This window comes from Rhinolophus sinicus, chromosome 8 (genome assembly GCF_057876585.1).
Source record: "Rhinolophus sinicus isolate RSI-liver-muscle chromosome 8, RSI-T2T, whole genome shotgun sequence".
Taxonomy (NCBI): Eukaryota; Metazoa; Chordata; class Mammalia; order Chiroptera; family Rhinolophidae; genus Rhinolophus; species Rhinolophus sinicus.
Window position 1 is genome coordinate 53420744 of NC_142508.1, and position 15555 is coordinate 53436298.

The 15555-nt window shown below is 41.3% G+C and overlaps 1 protein-coding gene across 1 annotated transcript in view; it reads right to left on the bottom strand.

The window, feature by feature from the left end:
* Positions 1–15555, bottom strand: part of CDH13 (cadherin 13) — a 985128-nt gene that overhangs the window by 4491 nt on the left and 965082 nt on the right. The window contains exons 12-13 of the mRNA XM_019743731.3: positions 3669–3902; positions 916–1134 (exon numbers count right to left, since the gene is read on the bottom strand). Of these exons, the coding sequence (XP_019599290.3) occupies positions 916–1134; positions 3669–3902 (453 nt within the window). The remainder of the gene's footprint in view (positions 1–915; positions 1135–3668; positions 3903–15555) is intronic.

Genomic DNA, 15555 nt, shown 5'->3' on the forward strand with positions numbered 1-15555 from the left:
GTATTTGGTTAACAGAGTCTCTTTGGGAACTGAATATTATCGGAGGGGAGGAGAAAAACCTATGTTTTCTTCCCATGTTGTATGATGTGATCACTGCAATTTTATGAGCAATGCGTTAAAGAAAGTGTAGGCACACTTTTTCTGTCGAGGGCCAGAGAGGGAAAACACAAAAACGAAACCAAAACCAAATTACATCAATAACCTTGTCCAAATGTAAATACCAAGGCCCCAAAGGCTTTTGAATGGCATTAGCTGTATGTAAATAATATGTAAATCATTGCTAAGGTTATAGTAGGGCTAGTATTCTACAAATAGGAAATATCTGATACACGTATCTATTCATTTTATGCTTACATCTATATGACCAGGCATAATAATTCATTTATTTAAAATAATGCTTCATTATATTACCGCCATTATTACCAGTCAGTGAAAAAAAAAGTGTGAATTTTACATTGATCTCTTTTCCTACGGCCCAGCTTCCATCCGTGAATTCTCATGACTGTTCTTAAGAAGGTATAGTATCTGTTTTAACCTTGCAAAAGATTATTCTGCACCGTGCAGAGACAAAAGGGCCCCGGCAGACCAGTTAACTAATCTGTGCACATTTGTATGAGCTCAAGTTCAGTGGCATGTGCACCAAGTTTTCTCATCCCCTGGTCTGCAGGACAGCAAAGAGCGCCTCTGCACATAATTCCTACGGCTGGTTGGCAGGGGGATGTTAATATACCTTTAAATTGGAGCACCTTTACATGTAAACACTTTCGAGTATACAGACATCAACTAAAAAGAAATGTTCCTCTAGAATACTTTTTTTTTTTTCTTTTTTGGAATAAATTTGCTTTTGACCATACAGGGGCTTTGGTAGAGTTCTGTTTTCACACTTGTGCATGCACTGGAGTTAGGCCAACTTACAAGCTAAACTGAAGAGAGCGATGAACAGGACTGAGGTGACGCTGAAGTGCAGGGCCCCCGCTGCGTTGCAGTCCACTTTGGAATTCCTGCAGGAACACACTTGTACCCTGAGGTCTGTGATGTTCGTCATGGGTGGTTTCCCTGAATCTGTCACCATGATGGGCAGGTGGTAGTTTGCTTTGTTCAGATTTTGAAGAAGGCTCACCAGGGCGTGTGTGTCTGTGAAGGCAAGGAGTACCTTCATGAGAGAGGGTTAGACCTTTGCAAATGAAAGAATGAAAACACACCAGACAGGCGCTGCATTTTGTTTGTAAGCACGGGAAGGTTTACATTTCAATTCATTAACATCAAATAAAAATATAAATTCAGTTCCTTAGTTGCACTAGCCACATTTCAAATGTCTGGCAACCTCTCGTGGCGGGTGGCTACCGGATAGGCCCAGAGAGAATGTTTCCATCATCGAGGTCTGCGTATCAGTGCTATTGTAATCAATTTCAAGAGGGCCCGCTTTTATGAAGATGACTGAGTACCAAGAACTCCTTTCTGGAAACTTATTATGCCAATAAAGCCATCGTCACAAAGATCACATTCCATAGCTAGAAAAAAATGATGTAAAAATCCACTCTCAAATTATCACATTGTACGTCTTAAATATATACAATTTTTATTTGTGAATTAAATGTCAACAAAGCTAGAAAAAAATCCAAATTCAAATAACCAAAATAAAATCTTGGACCTATAAAAAGCAAAAATCCCCTCACTCTCTACATGGATAGGACCCCTGTGTGTTGCCATGGGGATGGATTCTGTCATCTTTATCAGCCTTCAGCCCATAGCCTTAGATTTGGGGGGAATCCACAGCATAGTCCACACCATAGAGTCTGGGTCCATGCTTGCTGGGACTATCTTCTATGGCCTAGGCCTCCGGGCAGCATTTAGAAGTGACCACCTCACCTGGCCACTACTTTTAGCCTCAGGCTATTTTCTTTTCCATTACTCAGGTGACTAGGGATTTTTGTTTGTTTTAAATTGCCCCTTTCTGAGCATAAACAGTGCTAAGTATTTAGCAAAAAATTTTGGGACAAGAAAAAGAACTTAGAAGGCATCTTATCTGTTAAGTGAAACCAGGGGAGAAAACAGAGCGTGATGACGCGAAAACAAAAACATCTGAAATATTATCCTAACCAGAAGGTTAGGTGACAGCAGCACATATAGCCAAGGTAAATAATTAACCCAGTGATATGGCAGATGAACTCAAGGTACATTCTAGGATCTCCCTCAAGTAGAGGAGAAACTCTTGAATGAGAAAATTCCAGCTGGAAAGAACTGGTCATGATTATTCAAATCAGCTACAGTCACAAAAACCAGCCAATAAAACAGTAACGTCTCAAACAAGAGAAGGGCTGTTTTAATTAAAAATAACCAGTGTAACAAAATTCATTCTTGAAAAAGCAATAAAGTAGACAAATAAGCAAACAGAATCAATAACAAGAGAAAGGCACTAATAAAATGAGATATGAGATTAGGCCGTAACAATACATACAAGATTTTTTAATAGGAAATTGTATGTGTAATTGTATAATACATTTTCAAAACTTAATGAAATGGGTAATGCCCCATTCCCTCTCAAAAATTCTACCACTGATGTAAGAAGGAGCCTTGACTGGGTCAATGGCAGAACGTCATTAAGGATGACAGAGTGTATGTCTAAGGTGTGAGTTCTGGTTTTTGGCTTTATTGAAAGGCAAGGTAAACTCAGCAGAGAGGATGAACATGGGTGAAGTGTTATGGAGGGAGGGATACTTCATAATTCCACACATTGGTGTTTCACTCTTAATAAGGCAGATGATACACGTCGGGCCTAGTCTTGGAATTCTACCCCGTGGAAAGACAGGTAGGAAGAAACACTGGTTGCATGTTTCATAAATGAGAGCCAGGACAGATAGAAGAAAATATCAAAGCGGAAAGTGAAAGGCAAGGATTTGAAAGAAAAGCCAAAGTCATAACAAAGACTAACTCAATTCTGAGGAGGTTTGCAGCCTAATATGGAAGATGGAGGATTAGAGGTTAAGGCTTTCGAAAGATTCCTGTACTGGTGCTTCTCTTCAGTCTCTTATGAAAGCAGGCATACCACGGGGAATCCCTCCGAAGTGCTGGTGAAACTTAATGCAAACACACTTATCGGAGAGAGGAGAGACAGCAGGGCTAAGACATAATAACCCCTGGCTTTTGAAGGCTGAACACTGGGTGGGTGTATGGTAGAGAGTTATACAGTAGAGGGTGTCCAGTATATGGCATACAGTACAGTATACAATGTAAGGTAGACAGTATACAGTATAGAGAAGAAACGAGAGGAAGCAAAAGAGAACACTTTGATATTTACATTTATAAGGAACGGACAGTCAATATTTTTACAAATTCACGAGCTGCTAATTGGTGAAGATGGTGATGGAGAACTTACTTTTGTATGTGTTTGAAATTTCACATAATAAAGGATTTTTAAAACTTAAAGAAAAATATTTTTACAGATTGCGTTCATTTGCTGGTGGGAAAATTGTCAGTATTTATAGTGTATAAATAACTTGACATAAGCCATGTGAGAATACAAGAGAGAACAGGAGAGGAGAAAACAGTTCGGGAAAAGAAACCAAACTAGGGAAAGTAGGCTCGAAGCCAGACTAACGATAGAATGTTTAACTGGAAAGTAGGCTCCACGCCAGAGGAGTAACGATAGAATGTTTAACTGGACTTACTGTTTATCTTGGAGATTTTCCAGACTTTATCAGGAACAGTTTGTTTATGGATTTCAAATTTGAAAGGATCTGTATTTGGGTGGAGATCCTTATCTGATGCTCCCAAAATGACTACACTGAGGTTTTTGGCGTCATTACAGATTTCGGCTACTGTGGGGTAAATGACAGGAGCGTTGTCATTCACGTCTTCCAGGGTGATCAGCAAAGTTCCAGTCCCGGTGGCAGGTGGGTTGCCTACGGGAAAAAAAAGGATGGTTAGCACACAACTGGTATAACGCGAGAGGAATTTTCTGTAGGACTTTCCCTCGATACGCTGGACACCTTTATTGTTGGTAACAGGGTTCAAACAGGACTAACAGCAGTAACATACGAGGTCTGACAATTAAGTTCATGAACTTGTTGCAACGATGTTGCTCACCGTTTTTTGACACCAGGGGCATTATTCATTATGAATTTGTACCAATTGGGCAAATAGTTTACCAAGTTTGCTATTTGGAAGTGCTGAACAGGCTGCGTGAAAAAGTTAGATGACCTGAACTTTTCACCATCAATTCATGGTTCTCGCATCACAGCAATGCACCAGCTGCTCACACCGCACTGTCTGTGAGGGAGTTTTTAGCCAGTAAACAAATAACTGTATTGGAACACCCTTCCTACTCACCTGACCTGGCCTCCAATGACTTCTTTCTTTACCTGAAGATAAAGGAAATATTGAAAGGAAGACATTTTGATGACATTCAGGACATCAAGGGTAATACGATGACAGCTCTCACAGCCATTCCAAAAACAGAGTTCCAAAATTGCTTTGAAAGGTGGACTAGGCGCTGGCGTCAGTGCATAGCTTCCCAAGGGGAGTACTTCTAAGGTGAATGTAGTGATATTCAGCAATGAGGTATGTAGCACTTTTTCTAGCATGCATTCATGAATGTAATTGTCAGACCTCATATTTGTATAAAATTGAGTGGTTTCCAAAGCCTGTTATCATATATAAAACTTTTGATGTAAGCTCTTCAGCCTTCACTTTTAGAATGCTGAGCTTCTAACATATGCGTCAAACCAACACATTGAAAGTCACTTGAAGAGTAGAGAAAACGAGGGGGACTTTTCCTTGCTTACCAAATTCAACCTTTTATCTCAATATCCAAGTATTCCCGTATGTTGGTGCTACAGGGGAATGGAGACTCCAATGGAGAAGGCCATGTTGAATGTGGAATAGCTCTACACTGACTGGGTACTTGACTGAAGAGAGAAACAATTCTTCCAGGGTTTTCTTTTATGGGTGAAAAAGGGTCTGGCGTGGCTGATGGTGCCATTGGGGGCTGGCTTGGCCGGCCTGGCATCACAGGACAGATTGAGAAAGGTGGGTTAATTATGAGAAACGAAACCACTAGCCGGCTCCTGGGGCAGTGGAAGCAATCATACCCATCTTTGGGCCTTATGTTTAAAGCCATGCCTTGTCAATATTTTAGCTACTTCCTGAAATATTGTTCATTTTAGGGAACATTGTTTTAAGAAGCCCTTATAATCACCTAAACAAAAATGTCTTTCGCTTAAAGAAAAGGGTGTTTAATCTTAGTAAGACTCAGCATGATTTCATTTACCTTTCTCTAAATTCATTTTTAATCATCTATGCATCAGAGGCTTGCTCTTGGGACAGATCATTCATTAATAGCTCCTAATTTTCTGTGAGGCAAATGAGAGCCAAATTTGCAGGCCACAAATAGTAAGTGCATGGATTTGCCTTATTCCAAAAGGATTTCATGCACTTCTAAAAGTATAGTACTCTAATTTGATGCTCTAGTACTGACCTCATGTCTGGCTCCACTTTATTTTTTCTGTCCTCATTTGTACTGAACCAGATTTACAAGCTTAATTTTATTGTGTCTCATACTATGTTTATTTTTTGAAATGCACATTAAGTTTCAAGTTAAGTTATGAATCACATGGGGGTAGAAGTGAATATTTGAGCTCAGAGTACAAGTGTCAAGTGCAAGGCCAGGCCAGGTCTGACAGATTCTGTTGGTCAAGGAACAACGAGTCCTTTTTAGCTGCCGGCCGTTCACTACGTCCCTGGAAGCCAAGGGACTAGTAGGCAAAGGTCACCCCAAAAGGGGCCATTTGACTGCATCACATATGCAGGGACATCCTGTTGCTGAGGAGTCAATTTCAAGCTGCTACTCAGCGGTTTCATTGTCTGCAGCTGCACCTGAAGAGGGGCGAGCAGGGAGCCTCAGCCCTCATCAGAACCCGGAAGATGATGAGAGACTGTCTTGTGACAGCCTCCCAGGGGCCATAGGGAGATGAGTGGGAAATGGATCGTAGCAGCTTCTCACAAGGCTGCCATGCCCACAGTTCCGAGAGGATCCTGAGATATTCTGCTAACATGCGAATTGGCTGTAGCTCTAGCTTTCACTCCGGGTCTATGTCGTTCCATGCAAAGTCATCCGACGCCATCATGGGGCTGTCCCCCCCACGGCAGGGTGGATGGAAGCACAGCAAGGGGATGAGGCTGGAGATATCCAGCAGGGCATGGGGGCCTTGACTGTCACGACGAATTGCTTGTACTGATTCTGGGGGCTACACGAGGCCAATAGAGGTTTTTCAGAAAGTCAGTGGAACAATCTGATCTGACTTAGTTTTAGAAACACACAATGGAATTGACAGGAGATGTTGGACACCAGAGGCAGGGAGACCAATCATTGATTGAGCCATGATGTAGGCAGTTTGAGCAGGAAAGAAATGTCTCCTCTTGGTGATTAGGCACTCAGGTGAGGCTGTGGGAGAAGAGCAGGGAGTGGAAAGATGAGTTCAGCCTTGAGCATGCTAGGAGTCCCTACATGCAGTGCACACACGTAGAGGGGCACAGAGCTTAGGAGAAATGCCAGGGCTGAGTTAGGGAGGTGGGTGTTGTCAACACAGATGCTTTGAAACCTTTGTAGCAAATTAGGTCACCTGAGGTGAAAGTGCAGCATGACAGAGGGGTGGAGACCGAAACCCCAAAGTTTCAAGAGCAGATGATAGTTTGATGACATGAGGGAGATGCATTAGAAGAGGAGGCAATGATCAATAAATAGTTAAAAGTGTTATGATGCCCAGAAGGATAAAGAGCAAAGAGAAGCAATGGGATTTTGTAAGGAGAATGTTATTGGTGACTTTTTCACGGAGAGGTTTCCATTAGTTGAGAAGAAACCAACTTGATGGAGCTGAGCAGTGAGTCATGAAGCAGTGAGAACAGACTCTTTAGTGAGGCTGGTGAAACTTTAAATATATCAACATCCAAAGACAGTTCTAGAGTAAACATTCAAATAAATATCTGCTAAGATAGGAACACACATGTAATTAATCGTCAGAAGAATGGCTATTTCTAATGGTGGCATATCATCAACTTTTATTAGAGCAAGAACGCAAAGGAAATGCATAATTACTTTGAAGTTGGTTTTCCAGTGTCAGCTTTAGTCATTTGGTTAAATTTCTTTATTGAAAAATTATTTTTCTTTTTTTATTGAACTAATTGAATATCTCAGAGGAATCTATTTTATTTTTTTCACTCTGAATATATTATGAAGTCATTTGGTGGAATGGATGAGAAGGCATTATGAGTATCTGAAATATGGCTATAAGAATCGGCCTTTTGTGCACTTAATTATACTACTGTCTTCTATTCCCCATGTGTTATTCCCAGGCCAGCCTGGTGATGTCTTTTTCTGAACTCAAATAAAATGAGCTTGGTTTTTTTTTTTTTTTTTTTCATTGATAAGGTAAAGAGTGGATTCTCAAAATCCTCAGTGAAAGAGCCTCTCCTGGTTTATATGCACAGGGTAGGGAAAAATCACTATCAAAAATTCAAATATAATTCAAAATGTAATGATTCTTCACAAGCCCGTTTTGCTCCAATAGTGCCAGGGACCCTAGAAGCTCCTATTGGAGCTTCTAGGTAATTCCTCAGCACTCAGCAAAAATCACTCATCCCTTCTCTACCCCTTTCCATCAGCAAACCCCAGTTCCTGAGGGACTGCTCTACGTAACCATATAACAGAGCCAAAGCATGGCTGGGACTGTGCCCTCCATCATGAATTTTCTATTGCAATAGAAAAAAAAAAGCCTGAATTTGAGGAAATCTCCCAAGATATGGAGCTGGAACCATACTTCCTCTTCCTTTTAGCACCCTCAGAGGAAGCCCATGTGCCATGTTCTAGGGGTAGCCAATTTAAAGATCAGAGGAAGTCCAATCTCCGAACACGTGGAGGGCTGCTTGGTGTTTGCAGGGGCTTTTGTCTTTATAATGTTAGGAGATGACAGGGACCCTGAATGATGAACAGTATCTGTTAGTGGGTTTTAAATTGAGTGGGAGGTGCATTCCCTCTTGGAAATCTGATGATGAGGGTCCTGGCCCTGCCCCGAGGGGAAGGCACCTCCATTCACACTGAGGGGTCAGCAGACACCGGAAGTGCAGCTGTGGGCTCGGTGCAAGTTTGGAGCAACTAAGCTGGGACACCATTTTTTAAGGTGTGGTGAGGCTGAGGCCCAAAGACAATTAGGTCGGGCTCAGTGTAACTAGGTGAATCTCAGGCTTTCTTCTCTAGAGCAAGGGTGAGCCTTTGCTTTCCATGTGAGAACTTTGACTAAGTAGCTAGTTTCTTACAAGCTCTTACTTCAACCATAAAAGCAAACTAAAATCCCTAAATCACGATTTGGGTTATTCTTATTCTTATTTTAATCTTCTTTCCTATGAGCTACTGTATATTATGGTAAAATATATATAACATCACATTTGCCGTGTTAATCATTTTTAAGTATATACAGTTTTGTGGCATTCCGTACATTTACATTTTTGTGCAACCATCACCACCATCCATCTCAAGAACTTTTTCATCTTCCCCAACTGAAACTCTGTACCCACTCAACAACGCCCCCTCTCCCTCTCCGTCAAGCCTTCACATGTCGGTGGCTTATTCATTTTGCTTCTAGCTCTCACGCTACCAAACAATGGCAAGACATGGGGAAATACTTGGTCACCATTTTCTTTGCTATGGATCTGGATGGTGGAGTCTGTTCCATCTAGAGGACTGTGACTTCAAGACCACAGAGATGTTGTCACTGCATTAAGTTGGTGGCCTGCCACAGTCTTGCCAGCGCTGGCCACGTCTTGCTCCCATTTCTGACTTTGTCACGCCTACTCAGCACTGAGAGCTTATAATATCTCTAAGCATATTACAGGACCAAGACAGGACCAAATTGATCCCAACACTTGATTTTTGAAACCAGACAATTTAACTTGTATTTCTTTACTTTGAGTGGTGACAACTGTCCATCAGATGACTGAAGTGGCAGCCCGCGCTCGGCAGCGGGCCTGTTGCCAGCTGGGCTAACCCCTTGGTCTGGCGGGCTCAATATTTTACACTTGGACTTTAGCGCTCTAGGTTTAGTGGGGGCAGAGGTGCACATTTTCTAAGAAAAGCAGGATCATGTAACTAACAGAAGGTGAAGATTTATGTAGAGAAACTGAACACCTGCTGTTATTCAGAGTCGGAGAAGTCCAAGCAAAGCAGATGGGTTGCTGCTTTGAGGGTTTGGAGTCCAACTTTCTAGTTTTCCCTTATTTTCCAGAAGAGCAAACTGGGACTCAGATTAAGCAACTTGTCCAAAGGTGACCATGGGTGCATCACTTGTTTGATCGCTGTGGCCTGAAGACGTGGTATTGCCAGGCCACGTGCTCTCTGGGTGCTCCAGAAAGTGAATGGAAGAATGCTTGGAGCGTGTGATGGAACCTATCCTCTGAGCCAGACTACAGAGTGTGCAATTTTAGTATTTTGGTGCTTGTGGTTGGCATCGAGCTATGGTAGAAAGGGTAAAGAAAAAAAAGAATCTTCCATGCTTTCTTTATTTACATGGCCAACACAATATTGCTTTTTGTGGGAGCCCTACAGAGCTGAAGCCAGTACCCAGAGAATGGGTTGCACATGGGTGCACGGTTTTGGTGCTGTGAGTGTGAACGTCATGAGAAACGGTAGATTTTTGTTTTTTGTGTATTTTTTTAAATCATAGGGATTTTATTTTCGTTAGAATCCTGACCAAACAGGACTTCCCCTTAGCTAAAAAACACTGAGATTTTTCTGATAGGTTCCATTATTCAGGAAAAAAAAAATCTTGTCAGTAAGAGACATAATGAAAAACAAAGTAGGACCCTAATTTAAAAAAATATGTACGATTAGCAAAAGATGAGAAAGAAATAGACCAAAACCTAGGTAGTGGTTATCTCTCCAGGTAGTTAACATTAAAATAATACTTTCATTTTTTGAAATTTTCTCCATAATAACCATGATTACTATAATAATCAGAAACAGAAGTGTAAACTCAAAACGCTCAACAGGGATTTAGAAATATTTTCCCAATTCCACTTTACTTTCTTGTCTCTCACTCTATCATTTGTTTTTACAATGCGTTGATATTTAGTAAATTTACAGAGTTTGTGCAACTACCACTACTACCTAATTTTAGAACATTTATATCACCCCAAAAAGAAATCATGGGCCTATTTGTACCAAATCTCCTTATCTGCTTCCAGCGTTAGGCAACCACTAATCTGCTTTCTTTCTCTAAAGATTTGTGTTTTCTGGAAATTACTGTAATTAGAATCATACAATATGTGGACTTTTGGGTCTGGATTTTTTACTTAGCATAACATTTCTGAGGTTCATCCATGCTGTGGCATGAATCTGGACTTCATTTCTTTTCATGATTAAATAATATTCCATTCTATGGAGAGACCATGTTTTATTTATCCATTCACTAGCTGATGGACATTGGATGGTTTCTACTCTTTATCTGTTATGAATAATGCTGCTATAATCACCTATATACCAGGGGCCAGAATTTCACAGGCCACAATGTCCCTTGACTAGTAAGACTCCAAACACATCTCCTCATGAGAGTCCCCTTAGAAGAATAGGGTCCTGGTCTTGCACAGTTTCACGGGCCAGCTTCATACGCAGAGAATGCCAGGATCTTAATAGAACTCTCAGAAGCTAGCTCAGAGAAGTACAGGAAAGTAGTCATTTTTTTCTAGCCACTGGTCCCAAATCTTCCCTGAGCCTAGAGGCATGCGTCATGAGTCCTACCTTGGGAATCATGAGTGCAAGTGGTTTTATATGGGGATAGTGTGTAAAGTGAGGTTGACTATGTGAAGAATAAAATGCAGGAAGGTAGAGGAGGGAGGAGGAGAAACAGGAAGCACATTTCTGAGCTCCATGGGCTCTGAGCACCAGGACTGTTCTCCGTGCTGGTGTGGAAGAGTAAATTTTTGAATTAATTTAGGTTGATTTGAAAAATGATATATTGCGCTTTCCAAACATTTAACCATATACTCATATGTTTACATATCTATAGATTTCCATCTCTATCTTGCTTACATCCTGACAGTAGTGACTGCGTCTATATTGCAGTCCTCCCTTATCTCACCTAGGGGAGAAACAATCCTGTTTGTGTGCAGTGGAGTCTACGGAACTGGGGCTCAGAGCGGGGAGTCAACACCAGCACAAGGAGAGAGACCTCAGCCGGTGTCTCAAGAAAGATTGAGGCCCAGATTCTGGGGGAAAATCAGAAGGTGGGTCAATCTATAGGAGCCAAAGTTCAGAGGCAGGCCCCTGAGAAAAGGCTGGGCAGCCCAGCTAGTTTCTGAGGCTTGTTTGTAGGGTCAAGATGCATGAGTGGGGCAATCTACTCCCCATCGAGTTCCCTCTGTGTTTCTGTGCTTCTGTTGAAACCTCACCAAGCAGCTGTATGCAAATAAATGCCAGATCTTTTCCTTCGTATGAACAGGGCTCTAAGCTTATCTTCACCTTTGCTGGAAAGTAAGAGTGGACCAGGGTTCTTCTCTCTATGGTCACCCTTTGTATTGTTTTGTTCATCCCTGTGTTTTATTTACTATGGCTTTTTAGTAACAGTATTTTGCAAAACATTTTGGCATGTGCCCCATAAGTCAAAAAAATCTCACTGCTCTTATTATTTCTTTTTTTTTTTTTTTTGGCTTAAATTTATTTATGTTTTTCATATTTATGTGGCTAGACTGGCTTTCCTTTATTTAGTATTTGCATGGTGTGTACTTTTCAATCCTGTAACTTTCAGTATTTCTATAAGTGCGGAGTAGTTTCTATAAGTTATAAGAAATGACTTTTATTTTAGTTATTTTTTAACAGCATATAATTGGTTTTTTGTTATCCATTTGTCAAACTTTATCTTTAAGACATTTCGTGTACGTATGTACATTGAATGTAACTATTGATATAATTTAATTAATTTTTACCATTGTATGTTCTACTTTTTATTTGTCTTGTTTTTTAAAAATATTTCTTTTTTTCCCCAGTTTATTGGGGTGACAATGGTTAGTAAAATTACATAGGTTTCAAGTGAACAATTCTGTAATACATCATCTACATATCACAGTGTGTGTGATATCAGAGTCAATTCTCCTTTTTAATTCACAAGCATTTTAAAAATTGTTTTGTTAATAAAGATACTGCCAATTCCATTTTATGCATTGAAAAATTTTAATAGCAAACCAACAAAAACCCTGGTAGAAAACAGATTTGCAAAACGTAATGCCAGGTTTCTGTGTGTAATACTTGATGTAGAACGGAGACCATTATTCACATAATCGGACTCAAAAATTGTTTTAGAAGAGAGAATACTCTGAAGCACTGAACTGTTTTTAAAAAGCCAAACTTTGGGCTTCTTTGTTTCCATTTGCGGACTTTTGAGGGAAAGAAAAAAATAGGGGAAGAGTTGATTTGGACGTCATATTTAAACATGACAGTTCCATTTTATTGATTCAGTGAATAATCACTTATTGGGACTCGGCCCTGTGCCTGGTTGGGTGTGCACAAAAATCAATAGTACAGGGTGCCTGTTCTTGAAACCCTAATGGTGTGGCAGGAACAGATACGTAAACAGATGCAGAATAGCATTGAAAGTGCAGGAAGAGACATGAAGAAAAAAACATCATGGGAGCTTGTAGCATGCCGTAATTAACCACCTGGGGACTGATCGGAAGGCTTCATGAAGAGATGGCATTTGAGTGTGCTGGAAATGAGAAGGCCTTGTGGAGAGAGAGAAGGCTGTTCTAGGAGGAGGAACTAGTTTGTGGGAAGAAATGTGAGGACTTTTAAGCAGGAGAATGGCTTTGATAAAAGCAGAGGATGCTGGAGGCATGGAAAGGAATGGACTTGAGTGAGGCGAGAGGACATAGGAAGACCAGCTGGGATGCCAGCGCAGTAATGCAGATCAACATCGAGGGCTGAGATGAGGGCAGCTGGAATGCACAGGCAGAGACTGGATTCAGGAGGCTGAACAGACAGTGAGAATTGGAGTGGGAGTGGTGAGGTAGGTAGGGAAAGGGGTTATAGCTTGGGGACTGTGCAGTCGCTCACGCTATTAGCTGAACGAGGGAATGGAGAACACAGAGGAAAACCAGCTAAGAGACACTGTGGCAGGAGGAACTGAGCTGGCATAGATGGGCGTTGCAGGTAGTATTTTAATGTTCAAATCAATTTCTTTTCCCCATGAATGTCTGAAAACATTCTGTTCAAGATGGTTGATTTGGCTGGTCAGTGGGAAATGTTTTGCTATCAGGTAGATGAATGTTGGCTTAACCCCTCCTCCAGTCAGATAGGCAACCTCCTTGAATTGATGCTGGTGTCCAAGGTAGCATTTTCCGGCTCATTTTCAGATTCAGAGCCCTACTCTGAGTGGAGGCCTCTGCAGCTGACTCCTGCCCTAGAAAAATGCTCAGACGACCAGCAGGGTGGTCATCAGAGGGCATGTCACAGTTTGCCTCAGATGCTCACGATTTGGTAATGTTCAATTTAGAAAGTCAGTCTGTAACCTTAGTTCCAGTCAGTTGACTTAACTATTTATTAGGTGTTTACTAGACACCAGGAATTTTGTATTCATGATTTCCAGTCCTTATAACAACTCAGCAGGGCAGGTGGCATTGTTCTCACTCTGCAGATGGGGAAGCCGAGGCTGAGCGAGCATAAGCCACACACCTAGGGTGGTACAGCTGAGTTGGGGAGGGGGCTCATTTTGAGGTACAGCAGAGCACCAGGCCCCCACTCTGCCTAGGGATTGCATATGCTGTCTTCAAATGGCTTTCATCACAGCCTGGCTATCACCAGATCTCAAGAGTTCTTTTATTGGGCCATTTTGTCAGTGACAAAGTTGAAGCTAGTATTTTCAACATGATTGATATTTTACGGGTACTTGAAATAACAAGGAATGATGGCTGGGTCTTCGAATTGATTTTTCTTCCTTAATTACTATAACAGCTAAGATAAGGGGTGTTAAACTGGCTTAATTGGGTTGCCATCATAACTAATGGCTTGGTTTTATCCAAACTAGCATCTTTTAAGTAGAATTAATCTAAATAATCTTACTATATCCTCCACGCAGTCTCAAGCTTGGTTGATCTACAACAAGAGAAAGACCACACATTGTGGCATTGTTTTGAAGTTCACATTCTCTGGTATGCCCAGTTTGGGGGCCATTGTTATTTACCGTGTTTCCCTGAAAATAAGACCTAACCGGAAAATAAGCCCTAGAGTGATTTTTCAGGATGACATCTCCTGAACATAAGCCCTAATACATCTTTTGGAGTGAAAATTAATATAAGACCCAATCTTATTTTCGGGGAAACACGGGAGTAGTTCAGCAGTCATTTCACATGGGGCTGAATAACATTTTTGTCTTTTAATCAATCTAAATGTACTTTGCACAATATTTCACTTTTGAATCAGCTGGCATCATCAGAGCATCTATCACATAGGGGCCGAGGGAAAAGACAGGTTGAGACATGATAGATCTTAGCCTATGAAAAATCATTATCTTCGCCTATTACACTTGAGTTTTACAGTTGTTATGCTTGGTTCTATATCTGTGCCTTCTCAGTAACCCACATCACATTTTTCACTGACAGACTCAAACATACTTTATACAAGTTGCTAAGTCATGAAAACATGCTGCTGAATTTAGTGATAATTGGGCTTGTTCTGATGCTATCATTCCCTTATTCTTTCAAATGAAAATAGAACGCGACACTTGTGATAATCATATGAAGACTTAATATGGACTTAATATCTCTTAATAGAGATAGTATGGGCTTCCTGGTTCAAACTATCTCATATGCACTGAGCCTTAGGAAGAACTAAAAGGCATATTTCCCCCTGGCCCCTGTTTCTTTAAACTCTCTGCACAGCGTGGGTGCTGAGAGCAAGGGCATTTGGATTTAACTGAAGCCAAATATGTGTCTTTGGCCTCTGGAGCCACAATTTCAGACCTTCCCTGAGGGCATGAGAGCCGTTCAATACTACCGTGTTTCCCCGAAAGTAAGACCGGGCCTTATATTAATTTTTGCTCCAAAAGACACATTAGGGCTTATGTGCAGGGGATGTCATCCTGAAGAATCATGCTAGGGCTTATTTTCCGGTGAGGTCTTCTTTTCGGGGGAAACACGGTAATGATGGAATGCTGAATCCTATACAACTTCAGAACAGGAGGAGTGAAAGATGAGATTATAGGTGAGAAGGGCCAGGAAGACTAGCCCAACAGAATCCTGAGCGAAAGGCGGTAAACCAGGAAGCAGCGGCCAGCTCTGCGTTTCCTGCCTGCGACCGTCCCAGTGGGATTCCAGAATGCCTAGGAGAAATTGCTTATGACTGTTTTCAGCCTACATAAGGCAGTGAGACTAACATTTGACCTTTCTGGTGGTTACCTGGGCAGGTGTGATAAGCACACCGGGATTTACCCTGTGCTAATTGCTTCTGCTTTGTCCATTGTCAGCACAGTCCCAAAGGAATTCCATTTTAGTGCATTCCCGAATGTTCTCTCTGCATCT